Here is a 27992-nt window from a genome sequence, read left to right on the forward strand (position 1 = left end):
AAACAATTTGGATAACACAATAAAGTAAATAAACATTAGCCGTTGTTAGTTAATAACTTGAGATTCTTTAATTATTAATGTTTTTCTTTATAAACACCCAGTATATAATGCAGATAAATAATTTCTCCGTTCTCTAGTAACAAAACTGATTTTATCACTTTCATAGAAAAGATATTAAACTGATACATAAAAAAAACGTAGTCTTAACTAAATGTATTTTCTGTGATAGAATTTCTATAAACTAAAAATTATTTAACAGAATTTTTACCTACAATTAAATGATGCCTTATTTTACTAAATTATGTACAGAAAATATAGTTTAATGTAATGTCTTTGGTAAATATAATTTAAGATCACTAAACACTCTATTCACCATTTTTTTTCCTAAACATTACAACAATCATAAAGTTTGATTTTAGGTTATTAAAAAAAACAGAACAAAATATAGAATAATGGTACAATTTGACAACTTAACATTGTTACGGTGTAATACTATCTATATATAAAAAAATTATGAAAAAAAGGATGTATAAGTATTTTGACTAACAAATGTAACAAGTAACTCAAAAAAATAATATTTATTCTTGGTATTAAGGTATCTATTTGATACAAGATAGACGAAATGTTACATCTGATGGATAACTAAACTCGTTCTATATTTTTTGATCGTCTCAGACCAATACGAATTGCACCAATCTCAAAATTAGAGAGACTTTACGAACATTTATTTTATCATTCACAGTTATCTCTAAACCAACTTGTCAAATTATTAGTTAAGGCAGATTACACACTATAAATGTTCATTAGTTGTTTCTATATAATAAAAAAATATTTCAGCATTTTCTACCTTTGTAAAAGTATTGGAGCTAAATGATTATTAGTTTCGGAGCTACAGGATGTAGAAATATCATTTTTATTTCGATTTTTTCCAAATAATTTCTGAAGTAAGGTCAATATTTGGATGAAAATTGGTATCTGGGAGTTTTTTGACATGAGAAATTTGATTTTGATGTCAATGTGACTCCTACTTGTAGAGGACGCCACCTACATATTTTCTAACTGATTAGAAGAGTAATAACTTTTCGTACGTACCTGTATAAAACTACTGAGTAAAAGAATATACATTTACGACATTTTTTGCGTAAAAAATACGAAAATATATAGTTTTTCACTCAGTAGTTTCATACAGGTACGAACGAGAGAGAAAAGTTATTAGTCTTCAAAACAATTAAAACACACGTAAGTGGCGCCCCCTACAAATAGGAGTCATATTGACATCAAAATCAAATCTCTCATATCAAAAAACTCCCAGACACCAATTTTCATCCAAATATTCACGTCACTTCAGAAATTATTTGGAAAAAATCGTAATAAAAATGAAACTTCTACACCCTGTATCTCCGAAACTAAGCATTTTGGGACATATGTATATTTATTTTATACGCACTTTTTTACTTATTTTTATTTTCCGAATATGCTGCCGAAGTTTCCGGACCACCCTGTATACCAACGATGGAGAAAAACGGCGTCAAGGTTGGCTTTGAAACGAAAATCTCTGTCATATAAATTTTGAAAGAAAATACATGTAAAATACCGAAATAATAAGAATAGAGACTCTTAACAAAGTAATAAAAAAATTGTTCATTAATGTCATTCTTTGATGTCATTTTATAATCTTCAAACATAGAAAATGCGTTAGGTCAAAAGTGTAGAGACTTAAATGCATATTGTATAACCTAAAACCAAGTGATATGTCACAAATCTGAACACTTATAGCCGCGAAACTACCTTACCTAACCTATCTTTCTTAAAACGCGCCCGCTTACAGCCAGGAAGGCCTCGAAATCGAGTCGTAGGGTTGTCTCATCGCCAGCGCCGGGTGGTATCCCGAGGGATACGTGCCCGCGGGTCCCAAAAGACCCTGGTTCAGCACGCCCGCCTGCAAATAGTGCTGGTACAACTGTGAACTGGTCGTGTCCATCAGAGATCCCTGCGCGCTCGACGGTATAAACGGATTGGCCAGGGGATACGCGGGCGGCCTGCTCTGATGCGCCGGGTTCAAGAACGACGGGTAATTCTGCGCGGCGGCGTTGCCGCTCTGTGCCGCTCCCTTCCCGGCCGTCTGATTCTCCGGCGTGGAGCGGTGATGAGCCGCGGCGGCCGCCATGTAGAAGTTGGGAGGCGGACGGAACTCGTCCAGGAAATTCGACTCGCCGTACAGGCCGGATCCGAGTCCCAGCGCTCCGGGGGTTCCCGGACCGAAGTTGAACGCGCTTCCCGGCACCACGCTCGAGGTCTTCAGCGAAATCGCTCCCGGTTCGAGGTTGGAGGCCGAGGAGGTTCCGGTGGATGCCGGCGCCTTCAGACCTGCGTACGATTGAAATCCCTGCGCGGCTTGGGTCGACGAGGAGGCTTGGGACGTGGTACTCAGTTGATTATCTTGGCTTGCTGCGGCTAAAAGTACAAAAATATATTTTAAAGTATAAAACCTTAACGTTAAAAACCAGTTCTTTGCGTACAGCAAAAATTATGCGGGCACTATTAAAAAAAAACGTTTTATCTCTGTCGCATGCATTAAAATACAGACCACAGAGATAAAGTGTCCAGGACCGTACAGTATTAGATTAATTTAAGACAATCAAGCGTAATTGAAGTTTATTCAAGGATAAATATTGTGCATACAGAGTGATTAATTTTTTAGTAGCCAATAATTAAAAGTCAACAGAAATATACCATTTTTTTTAAAGACCGTTAAGTCCTGCTTCTAAAAGCGATCCACCCCGTATATAAAACTCACCAGCCTTGTTGCTGCTCTTCTTCTTCCTGCTCTTCTTTTCGGGAACCGCGGCAGGCACGCTGCTCGCCTTTATTTCGCCTTGAGCCTGATGAGCTTGTAGTTCGTTCATTTGCCTGTTACACATTAAATAAAAACCATTCAGAATAAATTCAAAACAACAATATTTAAATGACAGTTATTACGACAGTACCTGCTGTATATAGAGGCCGCCGAAGTGGCCATAGGCTGGCTGTAACTGGTCATACCGGCCATATTTGCCTGGCTAAATATCTGCGATGCCGAAGACATGGTTTTATTGAACATGTGCTGCGTGCTTAGATCTAAAAATATTGCAAACATTATCGAATCAATCACAATAGTTTTATTTTTACTGACTTTTATCGCTGTAGTATGCACCGGCTGATGACTGCAAGCCCGCCATCATTCTTTGTTCGTTACTGTATCTGTCAACGATGTTTGACAAGTTTGAAATGTTTCTTCCCAAGTTCAATCTTTGCTCGACGTCCAGCGATGCGGAATTGTAGTTACTGCCACGTCCAGTCGATACATCTGGTTTATTAAACCTGGTAAACAAAGTGTGAGGTGAGAGATACCATAAATCAATATTTCCCTAACTAAATTATACAGGGTTATTCACCACATACGACACGGAATATTATAGCTAAACGATTAGATTTTTGCAAATTGTAAGTTTTGGGTTCGTTGAAGGACTATTAGAGCTACAATTTAAAAATAGTTTTACAAGATACAGAGTGTCCCAATGGAACACCCTGTATATAATTACATTTTTAGATTCTACGATTAAAATAAAGGACCGTTTTTTTGAAATATTTTCAATTTTGTGAAATTACAGTAAAAATTTTAAGACTTCATTTCTCCAAGGATATCAAAGTTTCTAATACTAAATATTTACTGAAGTTTATGTATTGATCAGATATTGTGATACAATAATAAATAAAATACTATCTTATTCAGAGTGTCTAGAAATTTATATTAAATAATTACTAGCTTTAAACGTCAACAACTTGTTTAATTTAAATGGAACACCCTGTATATTTTATGAGAATCAGATGCACAATTTAATTGTCTCAAATTGTAATACCATTTCTTGCCTATCTCTTCAAGTTTTCGTAGAAAATGCATTTTCTTGTAATTTAGACCTCGTTTATCACTATACCCATGGAATATTGACATTTTAGATTATTTTTAAAGATGTAACAAATTTTTAAAGAGTACAGATACTAATATTGTCAAAGTTTTTTTTATTTTTAATGAAATAAACAAACTATTATTTGATCAATGAGGTCTAAATTATAAGAAAATGCATTTTCTACGAAAACTTGAAAAGATCGGTAAAAAATGGTATAATACAATTTGATAGACAATTAAATTGTGCATCTGATTCTCATAAAATATACAGGATGTTCCATTTAAATTAAACAAGTTATCGCCGTTTAAAGCTAGAAATTATTTAAAATAAATTTTTAGACACTCTGTATATAGGTAGTATAATTTTTATTATTGCAACACAATATCTGATCAATAAATAATCTTCAGTAAATACTTAGTCTTAAATACTTTGATACCCTACTTTGAAATAAAGCTTTAAATTTTTTACTGCAATTTCACAAAATTGAAAATATTTCAAAAACGGTAAGGTTTAAGTGTGATAAACCTTAATCAAATTTACCTTTATTTCAATCGTAGAATTTAAAAATATAATATTATACAGGGTGTTCCATTTAAAAAAATACAACTATAATATTTTTTACTTATTTGGGACACTGTATCTTATAAAAATATTTTTAAATTGTAGCTGTAATAGTCCTTCATCAACGAACCCAAAACTTACAATTTGCAAAAATCTAATGGTTTAGCCACAATACTCCGTGTCGTACGTGAAAAACCCTGTAGATCTAAAAATTGTCAAAACGTATATACTTACGGTATATCTTGTTGAACTTGAGTTGGTGCCAGTCTTTCTGCCACATTTTCCACAGATCTGTTTCCCTGATAACTGTGAGCAGTTTGCTGACTGCTTTGCTGTTTCTGAATGTTAGACAGAGCCGGGTTATTGGCACCGGGTTGTTGCTGACCGCTGCTCGGCACTTGGGAGGCTGTAAAAATAAAATAAATAAAACGAAAATACACCAAAATCATATTTACTCACTTAGTAACTGAGACGCTTGAGAAATCGCTGACTGAACTGTCGTCCTGGTATAGTTCAGTTCAGGACGGCCATATTGTTGTTGCAACGCTCTGGAAAAGTTAACTTCGGGCCCAGTGTATCCTACAAAAAATATATTAACATTTTGTTACTTTATATAGTTTTTTTCTTTCAAAATACCCATGTTTGTGAACTTGGACATATCCAACTTGGGCTGATGCTGTTGAATTGTTCTGGCCGATGGTATGTTTAACGGGTAAGCTTCTCTACTGTTATACGGTGTAGCGTAGGGGTTTGTTTGTGACGTAGAATAAGCTATGTTCCTCAAGTTAGTTGCGGCAGTGTCGGCAGAACCTTTAACGAAAAAACACACAAATATTTCCCTAACAAAAAAGACAATTTGTCCTTATTATGCTGGTTAAAAAGATGGGTCTAGTTACGTATGATCTAAGGTATAATTTATTTTTTCACTCACTGTGCGAAGGCAACTGCTGTTGCTGAATCTGATCCTGTTGCTGTTGCACCGGGCCGGTTTGTATAGGAGGCGAAGGAGTGGACAGCGAAGATTCCGACTGCTTCGGGTACATGGGCATGGGAATTTGCTGTTGCTGACGGTTTTGTTGCTGCAACAGTTGCTGATTCTTCTGCTGCATCTGCTGGTTCTGTTGTTGCTGCTGCTGCTGTTGGTGCATCAGCTGGTGCTGATTTTGTTGCACCTGCCGCAACAGGGCTTGTTTCTGATGCTGCATGTGTTGTTGATGCTGTAGCAGTTGGGTTTGTTGTAACAGTCCCTGAACGTCGATTTGCTGTTTCGGTTCTGGATCGTTGCTCGGATTCGGATGAATCGATAACTAATAAAACGTGTTTTTATAGAAACTGTATATGCAGGAAAGTAAATTAAAGTACCTGCTGACCAAGCTGCATGTTTCTATTGACCATTTCGTTGGGTACCGTTCCAAACTGTCCCAGATCGTTTTCGACGAAAGCTCGTTTTTTGACAGGAAATACTGCCTGATTATTACCGTTTGGTTGTCCTTTATTTTCGTTTAAAGGCATCTCCTCTTGCTGGGCGTGGTAAGATTCCACGCTGGCTGGATTAACAGGGGAATTAACCTAGAAAAAAATGTTTGTTCGAAATCGACAAGACAATAAATGAAAAAAATGCGAAAATACCTGAGCATGGAGCGGCGAATTCACGTTCATGTTGGGCGAGTGTTGCGGCACGCCTGGCGAATTGACTTGCGGCGAGTGCGCGCTCATCTGAGGCGAATGCACGCTCATTTGGGGCGAGGTAACGCCTAGTCCGGGTGAGTGAAGCGCCGCGTTGGGTGATTGCAATTGGGGTGAGTTCACGGTAGGGCTGTGCTGCGAATGCACGCTCGGCGAGTGAATCCCCGGCGACAGCTGCGAAATTACAATGGGCGAATGCGGCGAGTGCTGCGGCTGATTAGCGGGTGACGGTTGGCTACTCGCTGGCGAGTTGGCAGTGTAGTTCTGGGATGGTTTACTCTGGAAAATTAAAATGTCAATTCTGCATAAAAGTCTCTGCGTCCTATTTATCAAACACAACATAAATTATTTGAGAAACTTAGAAAATTAAGAGGAAAAGTAAGAAAATTCGTAAAATGTATGTCCTAAAATGCTTAGTTTCGGAGATACAGGGTGTAGAAGTCATTTCAGTAATTTTTTTCGATTTTTTTCAAATACTGAAACGTCGATATTTAGCGTAAAGTCCTAACGCTTTAACCACGCGGCCACAGGGGACTTGAAGATTCTATGTAAAATTCTTACTTAAAAGATAATCTTTAGTGAAAGTTCTTTTTATTTATAAACATACATTATCTGTAAAAATTTCAACTGTCTAGCTATAACGGTTCATAAGATAGACTTTTGTGACAGAGGGACGGACGGACGGATGGACAGTGAAGTCTTAGTAATAGGGTTCCCGTTTTTACCCTTTGGGTACGGAACCCTAAAAAAGACCTAAGTAAAAAAAAGACTTAAATCAAAAAAGACTTAAATCGTTTTAATTTTCTTTTTGAAGACTTACAACTTACCTGATACTGATCAGTCAAACTCTTGTTGGTATCGTAGTACGCCGGACTGGACACGTCCGTATTGTACGGCGGCGTCGGATTGGTACTGCTGTACGTCGAGGGATGCGTGTAGTACGGCGAGTTGGCGTACGAATACAGGGTGTTCTGCGTGGTATTGGGCGCGTACACGTGGTCGCTCGCGTTGTAGTAGGGACTCTGCGGGTTGTCCCGCGGACTGCACGACTTGTCCGGGCTGCTCTTGTTCGACACCGTGTCCTGGTAGAATCCCACCCGCATCTGCCCGTTGAAAGGGTAGGCCGAACGGGGGGAGATATCGGGACGAGGCGAGGCGGCCATTACGGGGGAAGCGCTGGAGGGAGACCTACAAAATATAATTTATAATAAAAAAAACCTTAAGGGAAAATTCGAATTTTACCTGTGCAACGGCGACGGATAGGGGGCCGGATACGCTCCTCGTTCGTCCATGCCGACCCTGGGCGAGTCCAGGTCCTGGCTGAAGGACGAGCGTTCGGACACGCTGCTGCCGGTGCTGATTCGCCGCTGTCTCGCGACGGGCTGAGGGCTGTCCAGGCTGGGCGAGGGGTCCGGCACCGGAACTCTTTCGGATTTGGCCGAAGACTCCTCCTCCTTGGACTCGGGCTTGTTTTCGGGTTTCTTTTGCGGCGGAGGTGCCTAGAAAATGACAAATCTTTCAATATACAAGATGTCTTAAAAAATATAGTTGTACGCCGCAAGCGATATGAAATCCTATAACTTTCCGACATATTTATGTAGTATCTTACCTTGGGAGCACCAAAAGCTTTAAACCAGGCACTAAGGTTCGGAGTGGGACCACCAGGGCACACCTCTTCGTTCTGTTTGGTGTCTTTTTCTTCCTTCTAGAAATATTTTTTTTTAATTACATAACATTTTAATTGCTTCAAAAAACGATCTAATTACCTTCTCTGTATCTTTCTGAGCCTCGACTGGAACCTTTTTCTCCTCCTTGGTTTCCTGCACTTCCTCCTCAGGTTTCTTTTCGTCCTCTTTCTCAACACTCTCCACTTTCTCTTCTTCCTCGTCCTTTTTGGGATCGTCCACGAACTTGTGCTTACCAAAACTATCCAAAACCGAACCCAAACTCAGTTTCGGAGCGTTCATGTCCGTTTTCACGATGAGAGAGTTCTTGGTGTCCTTTATTTTCGACAGAGGACCCAGCGGGAAGATTTCCTCAGTTTTAGCCGTGCTCTGAACGTTGGTAATCAAATTTCCCTTACCTTTACCTTGAAATAAATGTCATTAATTAATATACTTCTAATTTATAACAATATGAATAAAATGACTAAGAAAGAAAAAAAAAATCAAAGTATATAAATCTGGAAACACATGTTCAATGATATACACTCCATTTACCTGGTTGTAACCTGTCAATGGTTCTCTGTACTTCCCTCCTTTTGTTGAAGAACTTGGAAGGATCTCTAAAAGGCTTCTTCTTAGCTTCTTTTGTTGCTGGTACGGCAGCATCTTTTTTAACGTTCGCCGGCGCAACAGGAGCGTTATTGGTAACAGGTTTCTCGGCCTAAACAAATATTAACATTAAATTAACCTGATTACGGCATTAAATTATATTTTAATGTATCTAAAATTTGCTCGATTTAGAAAGAATATAATCGACTGACCTTTTTGGCTTCGACAGGCTTGGGGGTTCCCAGCAAATCAAAGTCGTCCAGGGCCAAGTACGAGGGCGAATTACTGGCCGAACTAAAGTCGAACTTGGGCGTGTCGTCCAGCCACTTGTTGATGTCCTTCAAAGTCTGCTCCGTGGCCAAACTCAAAGCGTCGTAATTTGACTGTTTCGGCGGCTTGGGCGGTACCGGAGCAGGCGGCGGTAGTTCCTGTACTTTCGGCGGCGGAACGTAAGGCTCCTTCTTCTTTACCGGCTTCTTTATCGTCTCGGACTGCGAGGCGTTGTTGCTATCTTCAGACTCTTCGACGTTTTTCTTGATTTTCGCTGGCTGTTGTTGTTGTTGTTTCTCCTGCTTGTTCTTATTACTCTTGTTCTTCTCCTCTTTATCGCTCTTCTTATTTTTATCCTTGTTCTCCTTCAGATGGTCGTCCACCTCGAAATCGTACTCGGGCGGCCTGATGCGCGAGATCTCGTTTTTCGCTTTCAGTTTTTCGATGGTCTCGCGCAGCTTGTTGTGCTTGTCCTTGGGCTTGGGCGGTGAAAAAGGGAAGGGATTGAAGGAAAGGAACTCGTCGTTGCTTGGTTTCCCGTCGGGGTGTGAAGCCAGAGAATCTGGAGGCGCTGTCGTGTCCTTCCACTTGTTCTGTGTGGATTTTTTTGACGGCGGTTCGGAGAAGCTCGCGCCATCATCACCAGAATTCTTTGAAAAGGCAAAGTAATATATATTTAGTAAATTAGTCAATGTTTATATGTCCATTCTTTAATTTCTGACACACTTCGCCCTGCTCGACCATTTTAAAGGCCAATTTCAGTCCTTTAAGTGCATAGAAACAATACGGTACATTTGACCTACTATACAGGGTGTCAAAAAATAGTGTATCTAACTTCGGCGGAAGGTTCTACAGATAAAAATAAAACAAAAAGTGCCTATGAACATATGCTCTAAAATGTGTCCTGAAAAAGTTACAGCCCTCGAAAGAGTAAATAAAAATATTATTATTGTTTATTTTTTAAGAACATTGGTAACCCGTTTTTCTTCAAATTTGGTACTCTTGCACACATTTTAATGCCTGAGCGAATGGCGATAGTGTACAATGTATAAAAGATGTCAAAACTTTTTTAGGAGTATATAATTAAATTATTTTACCTGCAATTGCCGTTTTCTGCCGTGACCTTTGGCCACAATCTCATCGTCTTTATCCTCGAAGGTACACTCAGGACTGGAAGGAGGGGGAGTACTAAGAATACTTCTGGCTGGACTCGGACTCGGCGACATGGAACTGGCGCTCCTGCTTCTGGATTCGGCAGGTTTCCTCTTCTTTCGACCTAAAAAGAATTTTAAATATTAATCTATAATATACTTAACAAAAATAATAAAAAAAAACAGGCTAAAAATATATTGTTTAAGGAATGTTTTACCTCTTTTCTTAACCTTTTCTTCTTTCTCTTTTAACTTGTTCTCCTTCTTCGAATCTAACTTGGCCTTTTTGGATTTAGAAACTTTGCCTTGCTTCTTGTGTTCTTTTTCCAGTTTTTCTGATTTTTTAGAATCCTTTTCCGACTTTTTCGAATCTTTCTCCGATTTTTTCGATTCTTTTTCCACTGGTTTTGATTCTTTTCCCGATTTCTTGTTCTCTTTCGATTCTTTATCCAATTTTTTAGTCTTTTTATCCTCTTTTAAGGCCTTGTTTTTGGATTTTCGAGTTTTTTCTTCGACCGGCGGTTCAGGTGGAAGAGATTCCACCGAAGGCGATCTAAAAAAATATATAAATGTATTTTTCGAAAAAAATATGATTTTTTCAACACTGAAATACCTTTCTTTTCTTTTTCCTTGGGCTGCCAGCACTGGCTTCTTGCCTTTATTTGAAGATTTCGACGATTGCGGAGACTGCGAAGGGGGTGGCGATTCCTGTCCCTTCCTCCTCTTCGAATGTTTACCTTGGTTCTTTGTTATTTCTTTATTGTCCTCTTCGGTACTTAAATTTTCCACAGCTATTTCTTCATCGGAAGACGAAATTTGATCCAAATATTTCTCGGTCGCTTTCTCAAACACTTTCAGAAGATTATCCACCATTTCTGTGTACTCTGAACAAAAGAAAATGAATTAATACAAAATATATTTTCTTTTATGGGAATAGTACCGTTTTCTACGCCGTTATACAAACGACAGTTGTTGACAATCAACTGGAAATCGCCACGAAATTTATCGTAAGTTTTGTAGTAACCCTGATCAAGCTTATCCTCCATTCTGGTCAGATCCATTGGCCTAAAACAAAATATTTGCTAGATAAATAAATATAATTGAAGAATTTATCTATTTTCACCTCCTGATGATGGAGTAATAGTTTGGGGCGTATTCTTCCTCGACGGGATCAACAAAGGGCCAAGCATCGTCATGATTCTTTACAAAATCCAAGATTTTGTGCATGCCCACCTGCAGATCTTCTTCAGTTTGTTGAAATCTAAAGATAAATCAAAATTTCTAAAATTAATGCAAATTTTCGTTTAAAATTAAACAATTAAATTCAATCCTTTTATATATGAGAAAAAATACCACACATAGAAAATAAATATTTTATACATACACTTGTGATGTTTTCAGTTTCTTTTTATGTGTTGTCACGGGTGCCGCCGGTTGGATGACAATTTGTCCATCGGCAGCCGATAAAGAATTGTTAGTTTGCCTGCCAACGGGAGCTGGTTTAGTGGTCGAGCCCTTTTTATCAGATGCATTTTTAGTCTTCTTCCTTTTAGTACTTTCTACACATCACAAAGATTCAAATAATATAAAAAACTATTAAATAAAAACGTATTTACCTTTATCACTTGAATCGGAGGACACTTTTCTTTGTCTTGCCTTGCCTTTCCTTCGTGCCGCCATCTCATGCCTCTCCTCGCTCTTCCTGTCAATTTGAGGCTCCTCCTCCTCTGCTTCACTTTTTACCTTTGACCTCCTCTCATGCACCTCTCTTCTAAATTGTTAATTTATTTATATAAAAAACATGATCAGTACAAGAATTTTATCATGTACCTGTGTCCAAAGTCTTCTTCTTTGTCAACAACCTCTTTGGGGACTTCTTTGGTGTTATCGAAACTTTCCTTTTTGATTTCTGTGTCACCACCTTCAATGTCCTTAATAATAGAAAATGAAAAATCGAAATTAATAACCAGAAACACAGTAAAAGTAATTTTCTAACCAATTTCCTTAATCGGTCTGAAGTTCTCCTAGGTTGGTTCTCTAACAGACGCTTCCTAGCCTGCCTTTCCTTCTCTTTAAACAGTCTGGGCAATTCTGGAAGGAAGTTTTTACTCAGAGTGTGATGTAACGCCCTTTCAGGCTTCGAAGTTGAACTTTTAAATTTTTTAGTCAACTGAAAATGAATGTATTTACATTTCAACTGCTTGGAGCGGAAAAACTCAAACTTACCTGAAACCAATCTTCTTCAGTAAAGCAAATTACTTGCCAAATAGACTTTTTCTTGTTGTTCTTCTTCTGGAAGTCTTCACGGTACAATCTTGTCCCATAAAAGTACCAATAGGCTGACTCATTACCGTCGTATCCTAAAGGTTCCACTCTCAAACTGTCAGCTTCTAAGTTTTTCAATTGGTCTAGAACATCTTCAGCATCTAAATTGAGAATATGTACAATTTTCAGTGTTTTACCAAGCGTAACAGTATACCTAAACGAAAATCACATAAAGCGTGTAAAATATCGACTTTAGTTCTTAGTGGCAGCAAAGTAAAATCACAATCTGTATTGAACGGATTATAACGGTCGTGTTCTTGGCATTTCTGGCGAAAAAGACGCCTCAAAAACATCTGATAATTAAATGTGGAGATTTCATTGCTTGGCAAACAACCACTCAACAGACGAACAATTAATTCTTGCAGCCAAGATGATTCTTCTGTACCGTCACTTAATAGAGCTTCCTCGAGATCCTACAAAGTTTAATGCTAGTATTAATCTAACATAATAATGCTACAACATGCTTACCTCAATATCGAAATCCAACAAATTAAATGCTGTTCGAAACAAAGAACAGAAGTGAGCAATGCTGGGTACCTCCCACCATGACTGAATATCTTAAAAAACGAGGGAAAACGAATAAAAGCACTGTAATTTTATAAAACTCGATAATATTCAGATAAAAACAAACACAAACACACCTAGAATGCTTATGAAAGTTGGAAACATAACCTGTTTCTGGATCAATAAATTCGATGACGTAAATCTCACTTGCCCTCCTATGAATTACACCATTTCTGCATTTATTACGAGAATTTCTCAAACGTTCATTAGAAAAATCGTTTTATTTAATAAAATTACTGGGACTGTTGTCAAAAACCTTCCCATTCTTCAATTTCCCAAACAAGCTTTTTGACTTTGACAGGTTTCCCACCACTTTAATCAAACGAGTGTCTTAAATTAGCTTAAAAATGTAATTGATTTAATTATTCAAGAATTATTAACATTTAAAAGGATAGTTCAAATGGAAAGTTGAGCTTAATTTAATAGAGAAACTTTGAAATAATTTTACTAAGTTTACATTTACGAGATTAATTTCTATAGAGACTGATACAGAAAATATTTTAAATTATTATTTTAAATAAATGTAGATATACTACGAAATGTGGCATTTCGATAGTACCTCTATTACCCCTCTATTTAATTATAGAATTATAGAAAAGAAACAGTGTACAAAAAAACTAGATCTGTAATATTCAAAATTTGAAAATTATTATGAAAGACAGCCTTGTTTTGACTAATTATATTATTGTATATTTGGTTGCATAACAAGCTTATTTATTTTTCAGAAATAAATTTGGATTATATCTGGTTGCATATGGTTGCTGACTGATATAGAAAAAATCAAATTTAACGGAAACGCGCCAAAATAATTAGGCTCTATAAAAAATACCAGGAAGCGCAAAAAAGTGAATAAAAACTTTATAATAATACTAACGATTTCAAATCTGGTTTAGACTTAAATTTAAACTGTACCTTTCTAGAAGAATTTACTTATTTTAGGTTAGTACATCTGTGAAAGATCTTAATTTTTGAATTTGAAATTTTGCGTTTGCAAATGACAGAAAAAAATATACTTTCCGAAAAAACTATTATTTTTGTCAATTTACACGATGCCGGAAGAGAGTATAATAGAGAAAATAAAGCTAGAACCCGTTGAAGAAGAATTTTGCGATATATTTATAGAAGACGAAAAGATAATCATTCCAGAGCTTATGAAATATGAAAATGATGGGTATTTGGATCTAAAGAATGAAGATTGTTTATTAAATGAAGCAGCTATCAAAATTGAAGAGAATAGTGTAAAGATATGTGTTAAAAAGTTGCCTTATAACAAAGAAAAAGTTACAAAACCTAAACGATATAGAAGAAAACAATACAAGTGCAATACTTGTGAAGAATTATTTCAAAAACAGTCGCTGCTAAATGATCATGTCTTTAAACAACATAGAAATAATAAAGACGCTCTTAAGCAAGTGGAACATAAAATTTTGATGTGTAATACTTGCTCATACAAGTCTTTACAGAGAAAAAACTTGAACAGGCATCTAAAAATTCACAGTAAGTGTAATTAATTATTTTCTAGGTATTCCAATTTATTTATATTGTCTTACAGTTAAAACAGAAACAAAAAAAAGTTCATCAGATGGCAATTCAAATTATTTTTATTGTTTTCATTGTTCCTATTTTACCAATACGAAACATTCATTGGCTAAGCATTTAAGACTGCACAATAGTTACAGTAGACTGCCGCACTGTTGTAAAGGTACTATACACGGAGAACCAGTGTTTTCAAAAACCATTTTTTTGCAAAATATTTCGACAATAAGTACCATAAAATTTTAAGAATATTTTTATTGATACTTTTTTTAAAGATTTTGTAAAAAAATGGTGTAAAAATGTTAAATACATATAATTTAGTTTTATGAAGTGTTTATTTTTGAGTTTTTAAGGTTGCGGTAAGAAATTTAACGAAAAAAATAGTTTGGATGCCCATATCATCAAAAATCACAGGACCAACAAGCAACTGATTCAATTGGTCACAAATACAATCCACAAATGCAGTTCTTGTGATTATATGGACGTGAATAAAAATAAATTAATTCGACACAGAAAAGCTAGACATGGTTCCAAAAAAGTCAAGTAAACCAGAAGATATTATTATTTATATTGTTAGAAGTTGTTGTGTTAAGTTATTTTATTTTATTTTACATAATTAAGTTTTGTTGGAAATAAAACATGGGTTGTTATAGAAATAATACTTTTTATTACTAATACATAATATATCATTATAAAAGAACATAGACTTACATATACAGGGTGTACTTGAAAAGTCTATACACTTCACTGCTATTTATAATAGTCACGAGGTTATTTTTTTCTCAAATAATATATAAACTCTTGCTGTTAAAAAAATAATTTATTATATATCAATATATTGTATGTACATAAAAAGGAATGTCTTCTTAAGTTGCCTATAACATTTTTCCAGGATATTTGTTTCTCTGTTAAGAAAAAAAAAACAGTCTGTATTTTACATATCCGACATTTTAAGTTTAGAAACAATACTTTTAAATTATAATCAAAAAGAGTTACATCCAACTAGACCTTTAATACAAATTAATTATTTCCCTCAAAAAAATAATGCACTTTTATAAAAAAGACCACTGTTTGAAGGCCGGGTTGTCTGTGCCGTTAGTTACCATTTATTTTTCGTTTTCTATAATGCTTATTCAGCTTCACTGGAATCTTTGTTTTGTACGTATTTATACCGGATTGCTAGCAACATAAACAATAACATATCCACCACCATCAATCCGGCATAGAGGAAGAAATCTTTGGACTAAAATCAAAGTATAAAAAACATATACGAGGGCAGTCTAAAAAGTTTACCTGGTCTTCGAAAATCTTCGCTGATGCTATAAGAACAATGATCAGGTTTCCACAGGCTGTTGTTAGGAGAAAAGCAGCCTGTAATACTGCTTTCATAGTGATGGGCGCTTGTGAATACGAAAACTGCAAACCGGTGATGACAAACATAATTTCTGCCGCCGTGATAATCACATACTGGGGCAGCAACCACAACATGTGAACGCTGTTTGGCTGAGTAACTGTGATCAGTTGGACTGAATTCTGTGAACAGAATAAATCAATAAATATATAGATTAGTTTTTCAATTCACCTATTATTTTAAATAATCTAGTAAGAAAATGTACCGTTTTGAATAAGGCTGTGTATGTTCCTCCCAATTTAACAGTGATTTCCAAAGAATTTTCAGAATTAACATCACGGTATGTTCCAGGATATGGCATACTATACAAACTAGTGTTTCCAGGATTTATTTTAACCCTGTAGGATGTTTCTTTCGTGTGTTGTAGGGTAATATTTCGCGCCAGGTATGGTAGAACCCTGTAAAAAAATAGAGATATGCGTTCTTTAATTTTTTATAGACAATTTTAACAAAGTACTTGAGTTGAAGACTTTTTTTAGAAGTTTTAAAGAACTACCACAGACCTAACTCATTTAAACTTAGTTACCCTTTTGGTTACCTTAGTTTCGGGTATCCATCGTGACTTTTTTCGATATTGTCTGTAAAACTGTACGCTCCTGACTGGCTCAAAAATATTCCATAAGTTCCTTTTTCGCTCATATCAATAGATAGGGGTTCTGGAGCAGCTTCATCGCAGGTTCCGGATTTTGTAAAGGTGAAAGTAATCTGTAATTAAAAATAAATCGAATTGTTGTTATTTAACTGGGTGGAATTTATTAGTCTTACTTTCTGAGTTCCCGAAATACGGATATCCTTATTTTCATAGTATCCTCCACTGATGGCCCCATTTAAATTGTTGTAATCGCTGGTGAAGCTGAAATTATAGAAAATAATTCTATAATAATAAGTTTAACTATGCAAACTTAACGTTCATTAGTTATAGAATGTCTAAATAATTTATATATTAAATACGTGTTTAACTTTTATCACAGTTAAAAAATAAAATTTTCTGCATTTTTTGTACAATTGTATATATTGATATCAAAGTAAAATAAATTAGAAATTTTCAATCATTACTTCCATATAACTAAAAGAAAAAAAAAACATTTAAGATAAAATAGTTTTGACATTTATTTAGTTTACTATTCAAATTTAATAAAAAAACCTTCACCATTTTGTCAGGAAATTTTTACCTCATTTTCTTCAACAGTTAAAAAAACAATAATTGCACTTATTTAAAAGATACTTTTAAATATACCTGTAAGCACAACTGGTAGCGTCGTATATCCGAATCTGGGCTTGTCCAGCGCTGGGCAGTACCGGGTAAGTACTTTCCAGTTTCATTGAAATGACAGCGGACACGGCAAAAGCGGTGGCGGTGAGAAAACCACCGCAGCAAATCCTTTGCAGTGGCTTCATCAACAGGTGGCACTTGGCTAACAAAGGGTACACTCCGTAAGTGAACACAGGAATAAAAATCAAAATTAGAAGAGGGTTGGCTATCTAATGAGAAAAGAAATTTTTATTGAAGACTACATGTGTTTAAGTTTAGGAAAACTTTTTTTTCAAAAAGTCACTTACATACCTGCATTTGGTCAGGCAGAATGGTATAAAATCCGATATCTCCGTCCATTCTGACTGCTTGGAAGGTCCACCCAGAAGCCTGTTGGTCGTACAGAGCCCAAAAAACGGGCAGTGGGACGTACAGTACCAAAACCTTGAGCAAACACTTGACATCGTTGACTAGTTCTGCCCCGAACGCGGGTTCGGATCGATCTAGCCAGTGGTCCACTGTTGGTCCTTTCCTGTGAGTAACGGCATACTACACAGGAAATGAGATACATATTAGTATTATTTCATTTTTTTAAATTTACGAGGGTAGTCTAAAATAGCGACGAAACTTATAAGACTACCCTCGTAGTGTTTTAAGGTTGATATGGTTGGACGGTTGGACTTACCCATATGCATTTGACTACTTGAACTATAATGTTGTCTTTGGGTTGTTTGATTTCGTACAGTGGCTTGCCAAGTGCAAATATGACTGAAAAAAAAAGATATGTTTATAAAAATATTGATTTTTGATGGTAAACTCACCGATTGCTATAATCATCAGACCTCCAGGAACTGCAAAAGCCAAAGGGTAGCAACTGTTCAAACCGAAGCAGTGGACATTCTTCCTTAAGATCGGAGTTAGAAATGTTGAAATTAAACTTCCAGCATTTATAGAGAAGTAGAACAAGGAGAAGAAGGTGGCCAGTTGTAATTCTTGCTACAAATGCCACGAAAATATTAAGTTAGAGTACCTAAAATCTTTTCTACAAACACTTCTTCTCACCTGGGGTAGAATAAATTGGTCTCCACCAAAGGCAGATACACATGGTTTAATTCCTCCTGTACCCACGGCTATTAGGATCAGCCCAAATATGGTAAATTCTCTCTGGGGTATATGTAGTGGACCAACTGATGTTACGGCTAATAATACACTGCCGGTAGCGTATATCATGGATACGTAGAGGATTGTACGGAATTTGCCCAACCAACTATCTGAAATAATAGAACCGAATAGTGGGAAGAAGTAGACGGTCATGTTGAAGGCGTGGTAGACGATTTTGGCTTCAGCTTCGGTGTAGAGGAGCATCCTTGTGAGATATAAGATGAGAATCGCTGAAAAAAAAAATGCAATTAGCTTTTATAATTAGCTTTTACAATTAGCTATTATAATAAAGTAGGATACTTACCTCGCATGCCATAGTAACAAAATCTTTCGCAGAATTCATTGCTTACAATGAAAAATACCGCTTTTGGGTAAGGAATATCCTGAAAAAGGAAGAAAAAGACTTTCATAAACTCTTCGGTATGTCCCCGGATTTGTCTTTACAAAAGGATAAACTTTTTTATTATTAACATTTTCAGAGAAATTATCTGTCTTATTAAAAAATATAGTTTATAATTATTTAAATTTCCATACCGTTTTAGAGAAAGTTGAAGTCCGAAAAATCAAAATGTGTTTTATGGTAATATATCTGGGTAATATAATTTCCTTTTAATTTTTTGATAGATCCTAATTGATAAATTTTAATTAGCGTCATATTTTTTGCTGTTTTAAATTGTTAAAGAAACACGATATTTATTTCGTTCAATGCTACGGAAAGAGTGATAATAGTTATAGGAAAATGTGATACTTTAACAATAGCAAAAATATGACGTTAATCAAAATTAATAATAACCATCTATCAAAGAATGAAATCGAAATTATATTGCCATAGAAACACCGTTGAACTTTTGGTATAATATATCTTTATAAAAGAATATATAATAGGTAGACACATATATACAGTTGTGCTTGAAAAGTCTATACACTTCACTGCTATCTATAATTATAATGGCCATGAGGTGGTTTTATTCTTAAATGATAAACTCGTGCTGTTAGAAAAATAATTTATTATTAATATATATTGTATGTACATAAAAAGGAATGTTTTCTTAATGCTATAAGATTTTCTCCCATGATATTGGTTTCTCTGCGAAGGAAAAAGAAACAGTCTTTATTTTACATATCCAACATTTTAAGTATAGAAACAATACTTTTAAATTCTAATCACATTCAACGAAAGTTGCTAGACCTTTATTTATTTTCCGCAAAAAAATTAACGCACTTTCACAAAAAAGATCACTGTTTGAAGGCCGGGTTGTCTATGCCGTTGGTTATCGTTTCTTTTTCGTCTAATTCTTCATCTTCGCTGGAATCTTCGTTTTGCACGTACTTGTACCTGATTGCCAGCCACATAAACAGTAACATATCCACCAACATCAGTCCGGTATAGAGGAAGAAATCTTTAGACTAAAATCAAAGTATATGAAATATAATATATTTACGAGGGCAGTCTAAAAAGTTTACCTGGTCTTCGAAAATCTTCGCTGATTCTATAAGAACAATAATCAGGTTTCCAAAGGCTGTTGTTAGGAGAAAAGCAGCTGTTAACACTGATTTCATAGTGCTGGGCGCTTGTGAATATGAAAACTCCAAACCGGTGATGGAAAACATAATTTCTGCTGCCGTGATAATGAAATACTGAGGCAGCAACCACAACATGTGAACGCTGTTTGGCTGAGTGACTGTGATCAGTTGGACTGAACTCTGTGAACAGAATAAATCAATAAATCTATGTATTAGTTTTTCAATTCACCTATTATTTAAAATAATCTAGTAAGAAAATGTACCGTTTTGAATAAGGCACTGTATGTTCCTCCCAATTTAACAGTGACTTCAAAAGAATTTTCAGAATTAACATCACGGTATGTTCCAGGATATGGCATACTATACAAAGTAGTGTTTCCGGGATTTACTTCAACACTGTATGATGTTTTTTTAGTGTGTTGTAGGGTAATATTTCTCGCCAGGTATGATAGAACTCTGTAAAAAGAACGGAGATGTGGTCTTTAAATTTTTACAGACAATTTTAATAATATGCCTGAGTAGAAGACGTTTTTAGAAGTTTTAAAGAACTACCACAGACCTACTTATTTAAAGTTAGTTAGCCTTTTGGTTACCTTAGTTTCGGGTATCCATCGTCACTTTTTTCGATATTGTCTGTAAAACTGTACGCTCCTGATTGGTTCAAAAATATTCCATAAGTCCCCTTTTCGTCCATATCAATAGAAAGCGGTTCTGGAGAAGCATCATCGCAGGTTCCGGATTTTGTGAAGGTGAAAATAATCTGTAAATAAAAATATATTTTTTTTGTTATTATTTAACTAGGTGAAATTTTATCCTCTTACATTCTGAGTTCCCGAAATCTGGATATCCTTATTTTCATAGTATCCATTACTGATGTCCCCATTTAAGTCGATACCGTAATTGCTGGTGAAGCTGCAATTATAGAAAATAATTCAACCATAAGAAACAAAACTCAACTAAGTTTAACTATGCAAACTTAGCATTCATAAGTTATAGAATGTCAAAATGATTCACATTTTAAATACAGTGCTTAAATTTTATCACAGTTAAAAAATAAAAATTTCTACATTTTTTGTACAATTGTATACATTGATATCAAAGTAAAATAAATTAGAAATTTTAAATCATTACTTCTATATAACTAAAAGAAAAAAACATTTAAGATAAAATAGTTTTAACATTTATTTAGTTTACTATTCAAATTTAATAAAAAAAACCTTCACCATTTTGTCAAGAAATTTTTACATCAATTTCTTCAAGAATTAAAACAATAATTGTACGTATTTAAAAAACACCCTTTATATACCTGTAAGCACAACTGGTAGTGTCGTATATCCGAACCTGGGCTTGTCCAGCGCTGGGCAGTACCGGGTAAGTACTTTCCAAATTAATGGAAATTATAGCTGACACGGCAAAGGCAACTGCGGCGAGAAAACCACCGCAGCACATCCTTTGCAGTGGCGTCTTCAACAGGTTGCACTTGGCCAACAAAGGGTACACTCCATAAGTGAACAAAGGAATAAAAGCCAAAATAAGAAGAGGATTGACCACCTAGTGAAGAGAAAAATCTTTAATGAGGATTAAAGCATTTAAGTTTACGAAAACTTTTCAGAAAATCACTTGCCTGCATTTGGTCAGGCAGAATGGTATAAAATCCGATATCTCCGTCCATTCTGACTGCTTGGAAGGTCCACCCAGAACCTTGTTGATCGTACAGAGCCCAAAAAATCGGCAGTGGAATGTACAGTACCAAAACCTTGAGCAAACACTTGACATCGTTGACTAGTTCTGCCCCGAACGCGGGTTTGGATCTGTCTAGCCAGTGTTCCACTTTTGATCCTTTCCTGTGAGTAACAGCATACTGTCCAGAAAATGAGACACTTTAGTATTATTTCTATAATTATTTCATTTTTTTTAAACTTACGAGGGTAGTCTAAATTAACAGTTTGTCTCGTCTGAGCTCAGAAACTTATAGGACTACCTTCGTAGTGTCTTAAAGTTGATTACGTCACTTACCGATATGCATTTGACTACTTGAACTATAATGTTGCCTTTGGGTTGTTTGATTTTGTACAGTGGTTTTCCAAGTCCAAATATGACTGAGAAAAAAAATAGGTTTAGAGAAATACTGATTTTTGGTGGTCATCTTCACTCACCGATTGATACAATCATCAGACCTCCAGGAACTGCAAAAGCCAAAGGGTAGCAACTGTCCAAACCGAAGCAGTGGACATCGTTTCTCAAAATCGGAGTTAGGAATGTTGAAATTAAACTTCCAGCATTTATAGAGAAGTAGAACAAGGAGAAGAAGGTGGCCAGTTGTAATTCTTGCTACAAATGCCACGAAAATATTTAAGTTAGAGTCCCTAAAATCTTTTCTACAAACACTTCTTCTCACCTGGGGTAATATAAATTGATCTCCTCCAAAGGCAGATACACATGGTTTAATTCCTCCAGTACCGATGGCTATGAGGAGCAGCCCAAATATTGTAAACTCTTTTTGGGGTATTTGTAGTGGTCCAACTGATGTTAGAGCTAATAATACACTACCTGCAGCGTATATCATGGATACGTAGAGGATTGTACGGAATTTGCCCAACCAACTGTCTGAAAGAATAGCACCAAACACTGGGAAGAAGTAGACGAACATTGTGAAGGCGTGGTAGACGATTTTGGCATCTGCTTCGGTGTAGAGGAGGATTTTTGTGAGATATAAGATGAGAATTGCTGAAAAAAGAAATGCAGTTAGCATATTTCTTTTATTAGAAGGTAGATACTTACTTCGCATGCCATAGTAAGAGAATCTTTCGCAGAATTCATTGCTTACAATAAAAAATACAGATTTGGGGTAAGGAATTTTCTGAAAAACAAAGAAAAGGATCTTTATAAACTCTATATCGACTTTATTGAACACTTAAATTGCTTTTTTTGCTGATAATATAACAAATTACAAAAGTTTGGATGTTCAGGATGAATGTTTTTAGTACCCAATGAAGTAATAATTTAATATCACATATGTTTCTAATCTCAAATGTAACAAATTTTTATTTAATTTCTACATCATTTTAGTCCCTAAAAAATGAATTTTGTACAATCAGTTGGTTGCGCCAAGTGTTGCACTAACTAATGTCATTTAAAATAAAACGTGTGCAAATTTTTATACTTTTATAGCCAACGATTACCAAGTAGTATCATACAAATTACATTCCCAAATTCAATTTTCTTTTAAAAAAACAATTTTGATTTTAAAATTTACCGTTTTCAAAATACAGATTTCAAAATATTATGAAAAATATCAATTGTGTTTGTTGTTTTTATTTTTGGTATAATAATTATCACTAATCAAACAATTAATTGGAAATACGTACTTCAAGATTCAATGTTTTGCTTTTTTCGGTCAAGGTGGAAGTTTTGTATTCATAGCTGAGTTTAAAATAAAAATGACATAAAAATGCAATTTTATTTATTATTTTTTTAAATTTTTTTCTTCCAATTTTGAAATTCATGGGAAAAATATAACTTGATAACCTTCCGAGCCCATATTTAAATAGTTACCTACAAGAACATGTAAGGTATGGCAAATTAGAATTTCTAATGCGTTTCTTTTTAAAAAATAAATTTTCGCTCCATATTAAATTTTTTCATTATGTAAATTTGACTTTTGAATTTTATATTTGTTAAAAGTTGAAAATCAGTAGCGGCAATTGACCTAATATCTCTAATCAACATCAACATAAAAACTTGCAAAAAAACCTTTACAAATCGATTACAAATAATATTAATTCGTAATCTTTTATCTCGATTTGTTTACATTTTAATACTTTTTTAACGTTTAAATTAATGTATTTTAATTATTAATTTTATTACTCTAGTTTGACCTTCATTGAACGATATTTTCTGTAATATGGTAGGGAATCCTTGATGATACACCTCATGAAATACCGGTTCTAGATGGTATTTGAAATGGTACATCATAAATAAACAAAGGAACAGCGGTGTTTTGTAAATATTTTTTTTCCTATGCGATTAGATCAGCCTGTGAGAGATTTTATATATTGTGCGCCCAGGATAAAATGAAAGACATTGTATATTTTGGAGAAAAAGTTTCTTTAGGGCGCCTAGAACAAGATTAAAAATTTTGAACGCCCAGGAAAAGATTAAAATTTGTGCGCCAAGGATAAAATCAATTTTCCTCTGCCATTAAAATCAATCAATGCTGAACGCCGGAAACGCGATTTAAATTTTTGTGCGCCCAGGGTAAGATATACATTTTAGGCGCCCAAGCTTGCATAGATTTATTTATGCGCCCAGGGATGAAACAAAAGTTTTGAGGAGTATTAATAACCAAAGCTTAGTTTTGAGTGTTTAGAATAAGACTGAATTTTTGTGCGCCCAGGACAATAAGCTTCTCCTAAATTTTATGCGCCCAAAACAGCATTGATATTTTATACTCAATATTTTACAACAAATTTTTAGATTCTGTAAATTATTTTATGTCATAATAGCCATGACACAAATGAAAATGTTGACCACGAAACCGCAGTGTAATTATTATAGTAGTAAGGGGAAGGTATAGTTCTCATAAATTTTAAAATAAAAAAAATATAGATATTGTCTTAAAAAAAAATAGAGAGACTTAAATATAGAGTATGTTGCGAAATATATGGTATTTACGCACCTTTTTTTGTTTTTCTACTCCCATTTTGCTGAGATTTTTGTCAAACTCTTTACTAAATAATATTTCAGAAAACGAAAGTAATAATCAAGGAGAAAAATATCACAGATTGCGTCATGTAAAACTAATAAGTCTTTCAGGCACTTTTTCGAACTTTTACTCTATCCATTTTTTGACCGAAATTCGAATATCTAGGATTGCGCGACATACAAATTGAAAGAACCCGTTCTCTACGGTGTTTACCTCGCGACTGTTGATGAAAGCAACAACAAATTCTTTTCACGTTCTGTGGACATAATTGTTGAAAGGACGGTAGCCGATCGCAATTTAATAACAGTCACACGCAGACCATAATCTTTTTTTGTTTACACAATAACTTTATGCTTGGTATTTCCTGAAATTTTCAGTATAATCGTTGTCCTAAAAAAACTAATATCTTCTGATCTATTCAAATATACATTTTTTAAATGTCTTTGAACTTGGTATTTGAAGAACCAATTTTAAGATTTACATAGAGAAAGTATTCGAGATCGGTAGTTGATTTGCAACTTGTTTACTATAAATACAGTGTGACCCAGTATTTCAAAGAAAACTACATACAAATTTTTCTATTTGTGATTTTCAGTCCAATTCTTTTTTGCAAAATACATTCATTGAAAATATTTTTAGATTTTCAGTGCGATTTAAAAATATTTTTACATTAACGTTTTTGTAGTTCTTGAAATGGAATGCTGTTTCGGAAACATTGCAGGTTCACCCTGTATATTTTTGTTAAAAAATTATATAGATAACCCAACCTAATTACTTTTAAAATACTTATTTTATCTTCTTATTTAAAAATGTAGGAATGTTGGAAATTGATAAACTAAAATTACCTCAGGATACTGTAGGTTTAGTCAATAGAACTATGTACTTGTATAAATTATATTGAAAATATTATACGAATTTTAAAATATTAAAAAAATTAACGAGAGAAAAAATTTAGTAATAAAAATTTTAAATATGTATATCCTTTATAGCAATAAAATAAAAATATAAATTATCGTTCTTGATTGCTACAAGGTTATAGCAGACTACTATTATGTTTTAGAAGTGTAAAGGTACTAGAACTTGTCAGTATTTTGATATTTTCTTATAAGGACCACTCTTTATTAAGTTTGTATAACTACAGGAGAACGTTTTTTTTTTGAAAAAATATTATTACCTCTAGTGTCGATTCTTCATCTACATCGCCGTTTTGTTCTTGAGACTCTGTGGCATCTCCTCTTGATTCATCTACAATAAAAATAAAAACAAGTATAGTCTCTTTTTGATTGTTATATTTTCTTCTATCTCTTCCTCTTATAATATAACGAAGGCTTTATTTCAAAAAGATGTAACTTTTCTTCTGTATGTTAGTTATAAACAGGCAGCTTTAAAACAGCTGTATCACAATTTTTGTGTATATTTTTGCTTGGTAAGATATCTCTTACATTTAAAAAACAACACACCCTGTACAATTTGTAAATATTAATGCTAGACAGATGCACGGAAAAAAGTTGTAATTATTTATCAATCCACTTGAGAACAGTTCATTTTATGACTATATACAATTCTGACCCTATTATATAGCAATACTAATATTTGCACCTGCCTATTTTAATTATCTTTGATACGTACAACTCTTATAATAATTAAAACAAAATACGTAATATGTATTTCTATATTTTGAGATTACCACATACATCACTACGTCGCTACTTTATATACAGAGCGATATAAAAATTTAGACGAAAAACATTTTTTCGAAAATCTTCCCTTCAAAATCCCATCCAAATCCAAAATCCCCGTTATATCATACTGGGAACTAAGTTTTTTAGTTCCCCCATAATTCTTGCAAGCATGTATATTTAATGTTTTAGAATACGAATTACGGGATTAATTTTATGAAAAAACTTTAGTCATTGTGCATTCAGCGTTTTTGATTAAATCTGTTTCTAAAGATAGAAATTAAATGTAATTATAATGTAAGTACTACTTCTAGTTCTGCGGATTTTCAAAACGTGTACTACCTAGTGTGTTCCAATTGTGTTCTTTATCGCTATCATTGAGACTTGCATCATACTTTTCTTGAAATTCCACTTTTGTGTCGTAGTATAGAAAATTTATAAGTACCCTCATAATACTATAATCTTAATATATTATCAATATAGTCAATGAATGCATCAGTCAAAAAGTTCTTTCTAAGACTCAATAAGTGTTAAGTTTACATAACGTGGAATTGGCGCTGAAGAATTTAAATATGGACATTGTAGAAAACCTGTTGGTCAATGACAATCTACATTATTTCGTTCATTTGCATATCGATTTGCAAACGAATTTAAACACCGACATTGTTTATAAAGCTGTTTAATTTAAGTTAATATGGGGTCGACCCACTGACATTTCCAAGATGGGATTTCGGATTGATTCGAAACCCATTTTTGCCAATTGAGGAGGATGAAAGTGAAGAAAAATTATATTAGACTAGTTTTTTTATATCCGTTGACCTAGTTTGAATATGACAATAAATAAATCAGCATTGTATTTTTATTTGTATCAGTTATCTTAAAGTTTGATTCTTAATCTCATTTCTTAACTTTTCTCATTTTTTTTCGCTGCTGTAATTTTCTGTATTAGAGATTTCTTTACATTAATTATTTGAAATACGTCGATAAACTAGTTATAATAAAATATATATAATCCGGGACATTGTTTGAACGATAATACCTTGTAATCTAGAGATAATTGTACCCTCTTACAGCCATTGTTTCTTTTAATTGTTTATTTTACAATACGCGTACATGTACAAGGTGTTGTATAGATGCCAGAGAAATCAGGATAAATTTATTAAAACATGGATTTAAAGAAAATATGCTGGGAAATCTTGATGAGAATTATAGCATGTAATAAAATAATAAATAGTAAGGTTTTATAATTTAGATTTCTTATCTAGACATCAATCATTAATATGGTTTAGTTTTTAATCCTTCTAATAATATAAAAATGGTTTTTAATGCGGTAAATCTGTTTTATTGAATGTTCAGAATAATTTTGATGCACACAGTAAAATTTTTGGTAACTTTTTTACTAGGTACTAACTTAATTTACTTGCAGGTTTTTAAAAAAATTATTTACAAAAAACTCTTTTTTCAAAACTTCTTATTTTTTTTGTGTAAAGAGTCATTTACGAATGACTCTTTTGAGAGTTAATATATATTTTTTAGCATTAAAAAATCAAAATTTATGCATTTTTTATGTAAAAAAATGTATTGTTAATGATATTTAAAAACTTTTACAAAGCAAGTTAATTACCTTTGGTAGCTGTCATTTTGGGGTTTACTAAACTATATCACCCTTTAATATTTTTTGGACTCGAATCCTTTGATTCTTGTCCTTTTGGTGTATCACACACAACTGATCGCCTATTATAGATCTGATTCCAGATCCGTTAACAAATCTTATCACTTTTAATCGGTTTAGTGTATACTTCTTCGTTATCGCCTTTCATTATTGTCTTTTCGAGAGCAATAGATATTTATTCTCGATATATTACAATGATTGGCACAAATAAAAGAACAGAAAAATCCCGTTTTTTTAAATATATTTGAAAACCGCGGTTTTTTTCAAAATAAAGC

The 27992-nt window shown here is 34.2% G+C and overlaps 4 protein-coding genes across 9 annotated transcripts; 1 reads left to right on the plus strand and 3 right to left on the minus strand.

Moving 5' to 3' along the window:
* Nucleotides 1–1490: 1490 nt before the first annotated feature.
* On the minus strand, nt 1491–13073 carry LOC115890048. Its single transcript, XM_030910158.1, has 29 exons — nt 12855–13073; nt 12682–12770; nt 12368–12626; nt 12115–12314; nt 11885–12058; nt 11719–11819; nt 11505–11659; nt 11273–11447; nt 11012–11149; nt 10829–10953; nt 10502–10772; nt 10107–10441; nt 9835–10013; nt 8680–9387; nt 8414–8579; nt 7961–8283; nt 7804–7899; nt 7437–7693; nt 7022–7382; nt 6138–6473; nt 5871–6077; nt 5440–5815; nt 5145–5318; nt 4968–5087; nt 4743–4914; nt 3173–3360; nt 2988–3117; nt 2798–2910; nt 1491–2454 (listed from the first exon to the last, which is right to left on the minus strand). Exons 1-29 carry the CDS (start codon nt 12880–12882, stop codon nt 1823–1825), a joined length of 6588 nt encoding a protein of 2195 aa, XP_030766018.1. The 5' UTR covers nt 12883–13073; the 3' UTR covers nt 1491–1822.
* A 589-nt stretch (nt 13074–13662) lies between these two features.
* LOC115890056 (RE1-silencing transcription factor-like) lies at nt 13663–14963 on the plus strand. Of its 2 annotated transcripts, none has more exons than XM_030910172.1 (3): nt 13663–14274; nt 14330–14479; nt 14667–14963. In XM_030910172.1, the coding sequence occupies exons 1-3, from the start codon at nt 13827–13829 to the stop codon at nt 14858–14860; spliced, it is 792 nt and encodes a 263-aa protein (XP_030766032.1). In that variant the 5' UTR covers nt 13663–13826; the 3' UTR covers nt 14861–14963. The 2 variants fall into 2 exon arrangements, with proteins under 2 accessions (XP_030766032.1, XP_030766033.1); XM_030910173.1 differs by having other exon boundaries at nt 14659–14949.
* Nucleotides 14964–15131: 168 nt separating this feature from the next.
* LOC115890054 (peptide transporter family 1-like) lies at nt 15132–18951 on the minus strand. Of its 4 annotated transcripts, none has more exons than XM_030910170.1 (13): nt 18931–18951; nt 18672–18764; nt 18442–18520; nt 18039–18367; nt 17798–17972; nt 17662–17744; nt 17289–17525; nt 16962–17206; nt 16490–16577; nt 16263–16429; nt 15930–16122; nt 15607–15846; nt 15132–15556 (listed from the first exon to the last, which is right to left on the minus strand). In XM_030910170.1, the coding sequence occupies exons 3-13, from the start codon at nt 18446–18448 to the stop codon at nt 15443–15445; spliced, it is 1878 nt and encodes a 625-aa protein (XP_030766030.1). In that variant the 5' UTR covers nt 18449–18520; nt 18672–18764; nt 18931–18951; the 3' UTR covers nt 15132–15442. The 4 variants fall into 4 exon arrangements, with proteins under 4 accessions (XP_030766030.1, XP_030766028.1, XP_030766031.1 ...); XM_030910168.1 differs by lacking the exon at nt 18931–18951 and adding an exon at nt 18886–18919; XM_030910171.1 differs by lacking the exon at nt 18931–18951 and adding an exon at nt 18892–18910.
* A 175-nt stretch (nt 18952–19126) lies between these two features.
* LOC115890053 (peptide transporter family 1) lies at nt 19127–27824 on the minus strand. 2 transcript variants are annotated; one of them, XM_030910166.1, is made up of 13 exons: nt 27670–27824; nt 25541–25611; nt 22443–22521; nt 22060–22388; nt 21818–21992; nt 21678–21760; nt 21286–21522; nt 20968–21212; nt 20483–20573; nt 20255–20421; nt 19925–20117; nt 19602–19841; nt 19127–19544 (listed from the first exon to the last, which is right to left on the minus strand). In XM_030910166.1, exons 1-13 carry the CDS (start codon nt 27683–27685, stop codon nt 19374–19376), a joined length of 2097 nt encoding a protein of 698 aa, XP_030766026.1. In that variant the 5' UTR covers nt 27686–27824; the 3' UTR covers nt 19127–19373. The 2 variants fall into 2 exon arrangements, with proteins under 2 accessions (XP_030766026.1, XP_030766027.1); XM_030910167.1 differs by lacking the exons at nt 25541–25611; nt 27670–27824 and adding an exon at nt 24340–24595.
* Nucleotides 27825–27992: the final 168 nt, after the last annotated feature.

This window comes from Sitophilus oryzae, unplaced genomic scaffold, assembly GCF_002938485.1.
Source record: "Sitophilus oryzae breed Bouriz unplaced genomic scaffold, Soryzae_2.0 scaffold_85_pilon_pilon, whole genome shotgun sequence".
NCBI classification, from domain to species: domain Eukaryota; kingdom Metazoa; phylum Arthropoda; class Insecta; order Coleoptera; family Curculionidae; genus Sitophilus; species Sitophilus oryzae.

Excerpts from the sequence above, each read along its gene's own strand:
- LOC115890048 (XM_030910158.1), bottom strand. The coding sequence starts at position 12,882 with ATGTTTCCAACTTTCATAAGCATTCTAG. Across the intron at positions 8,284-8,413 it reads CATTGACAGGTTACAACCAG|GTAAAGGTAAGGGAAATTTG; the intron begins GTAAATGGAGTG and ends ATTTATTTCAAG. Across the intron at positions 2,455-2,797 it reads GAAGAGCAGCAACAAGGCTG|CCGCAGCAAGCCAAGATAAT; the intron begins GTGAGTTTTATA and ends TTGTACTTTTAG.
- LOC115890056 (XM_030910172.1), top strand. The coding sequence starts at position 13,827 with ATGCCGGAAGAGAGTATAATAGAGAAAATAAAGCTAGAACCCGTTGAA. Across the intron at positions 14,275-14,329 it reads CAGGCATCTAAAAATTCACA|TTAAAACAGAAACAAAAAAA; the intron begins GTAAGTGTAATT and ends ATTGTCTTACAG. Across the intron at positions 14,480-14,666 it reads ACTGCCGCACTGTTGTAAAG|GTTGCGGTAAGAAATTTAAC; the intron begins GTACTATACACG and ends TGAGTTTTTAAG.
- LOC115890054 (XM_030910170.1), bottom strand. Across the intron at positions 17,207-17,288 it reads TTCTGCCTGACCAAATGCAG|ATAGCCAACCCTCTTCTAAT; the intron begins GTATGTAAGTGA and ends TTTTCTCATTAG. Across the intron at positions 15,557-15,606 it reads CGAAGATTTTCGAAGACCAG|TCCAAAGATTTCTTCCTCTA; the intron begins GTAAACTTTTTA and ends CTTTGATTTTAG.
- LOC115890053 (XM_030910166.1), bottom strand. Across the intron at positions 21,213-21,285 it reads TTCTGCCTGACCAAATGCAG|GTGGTCAATCCTCTTCTTAT; the intron begins GCAAGTGATTTT and ends TCTCTTCACTAG. Across the intron at positions 20,574-20,967 it reads ACTACCAGTTGTGCTTACAG|CTTCACCAGCAATTACGGTA; the intron begins GTATATAAAGGG and ends CTATAATTGCAG.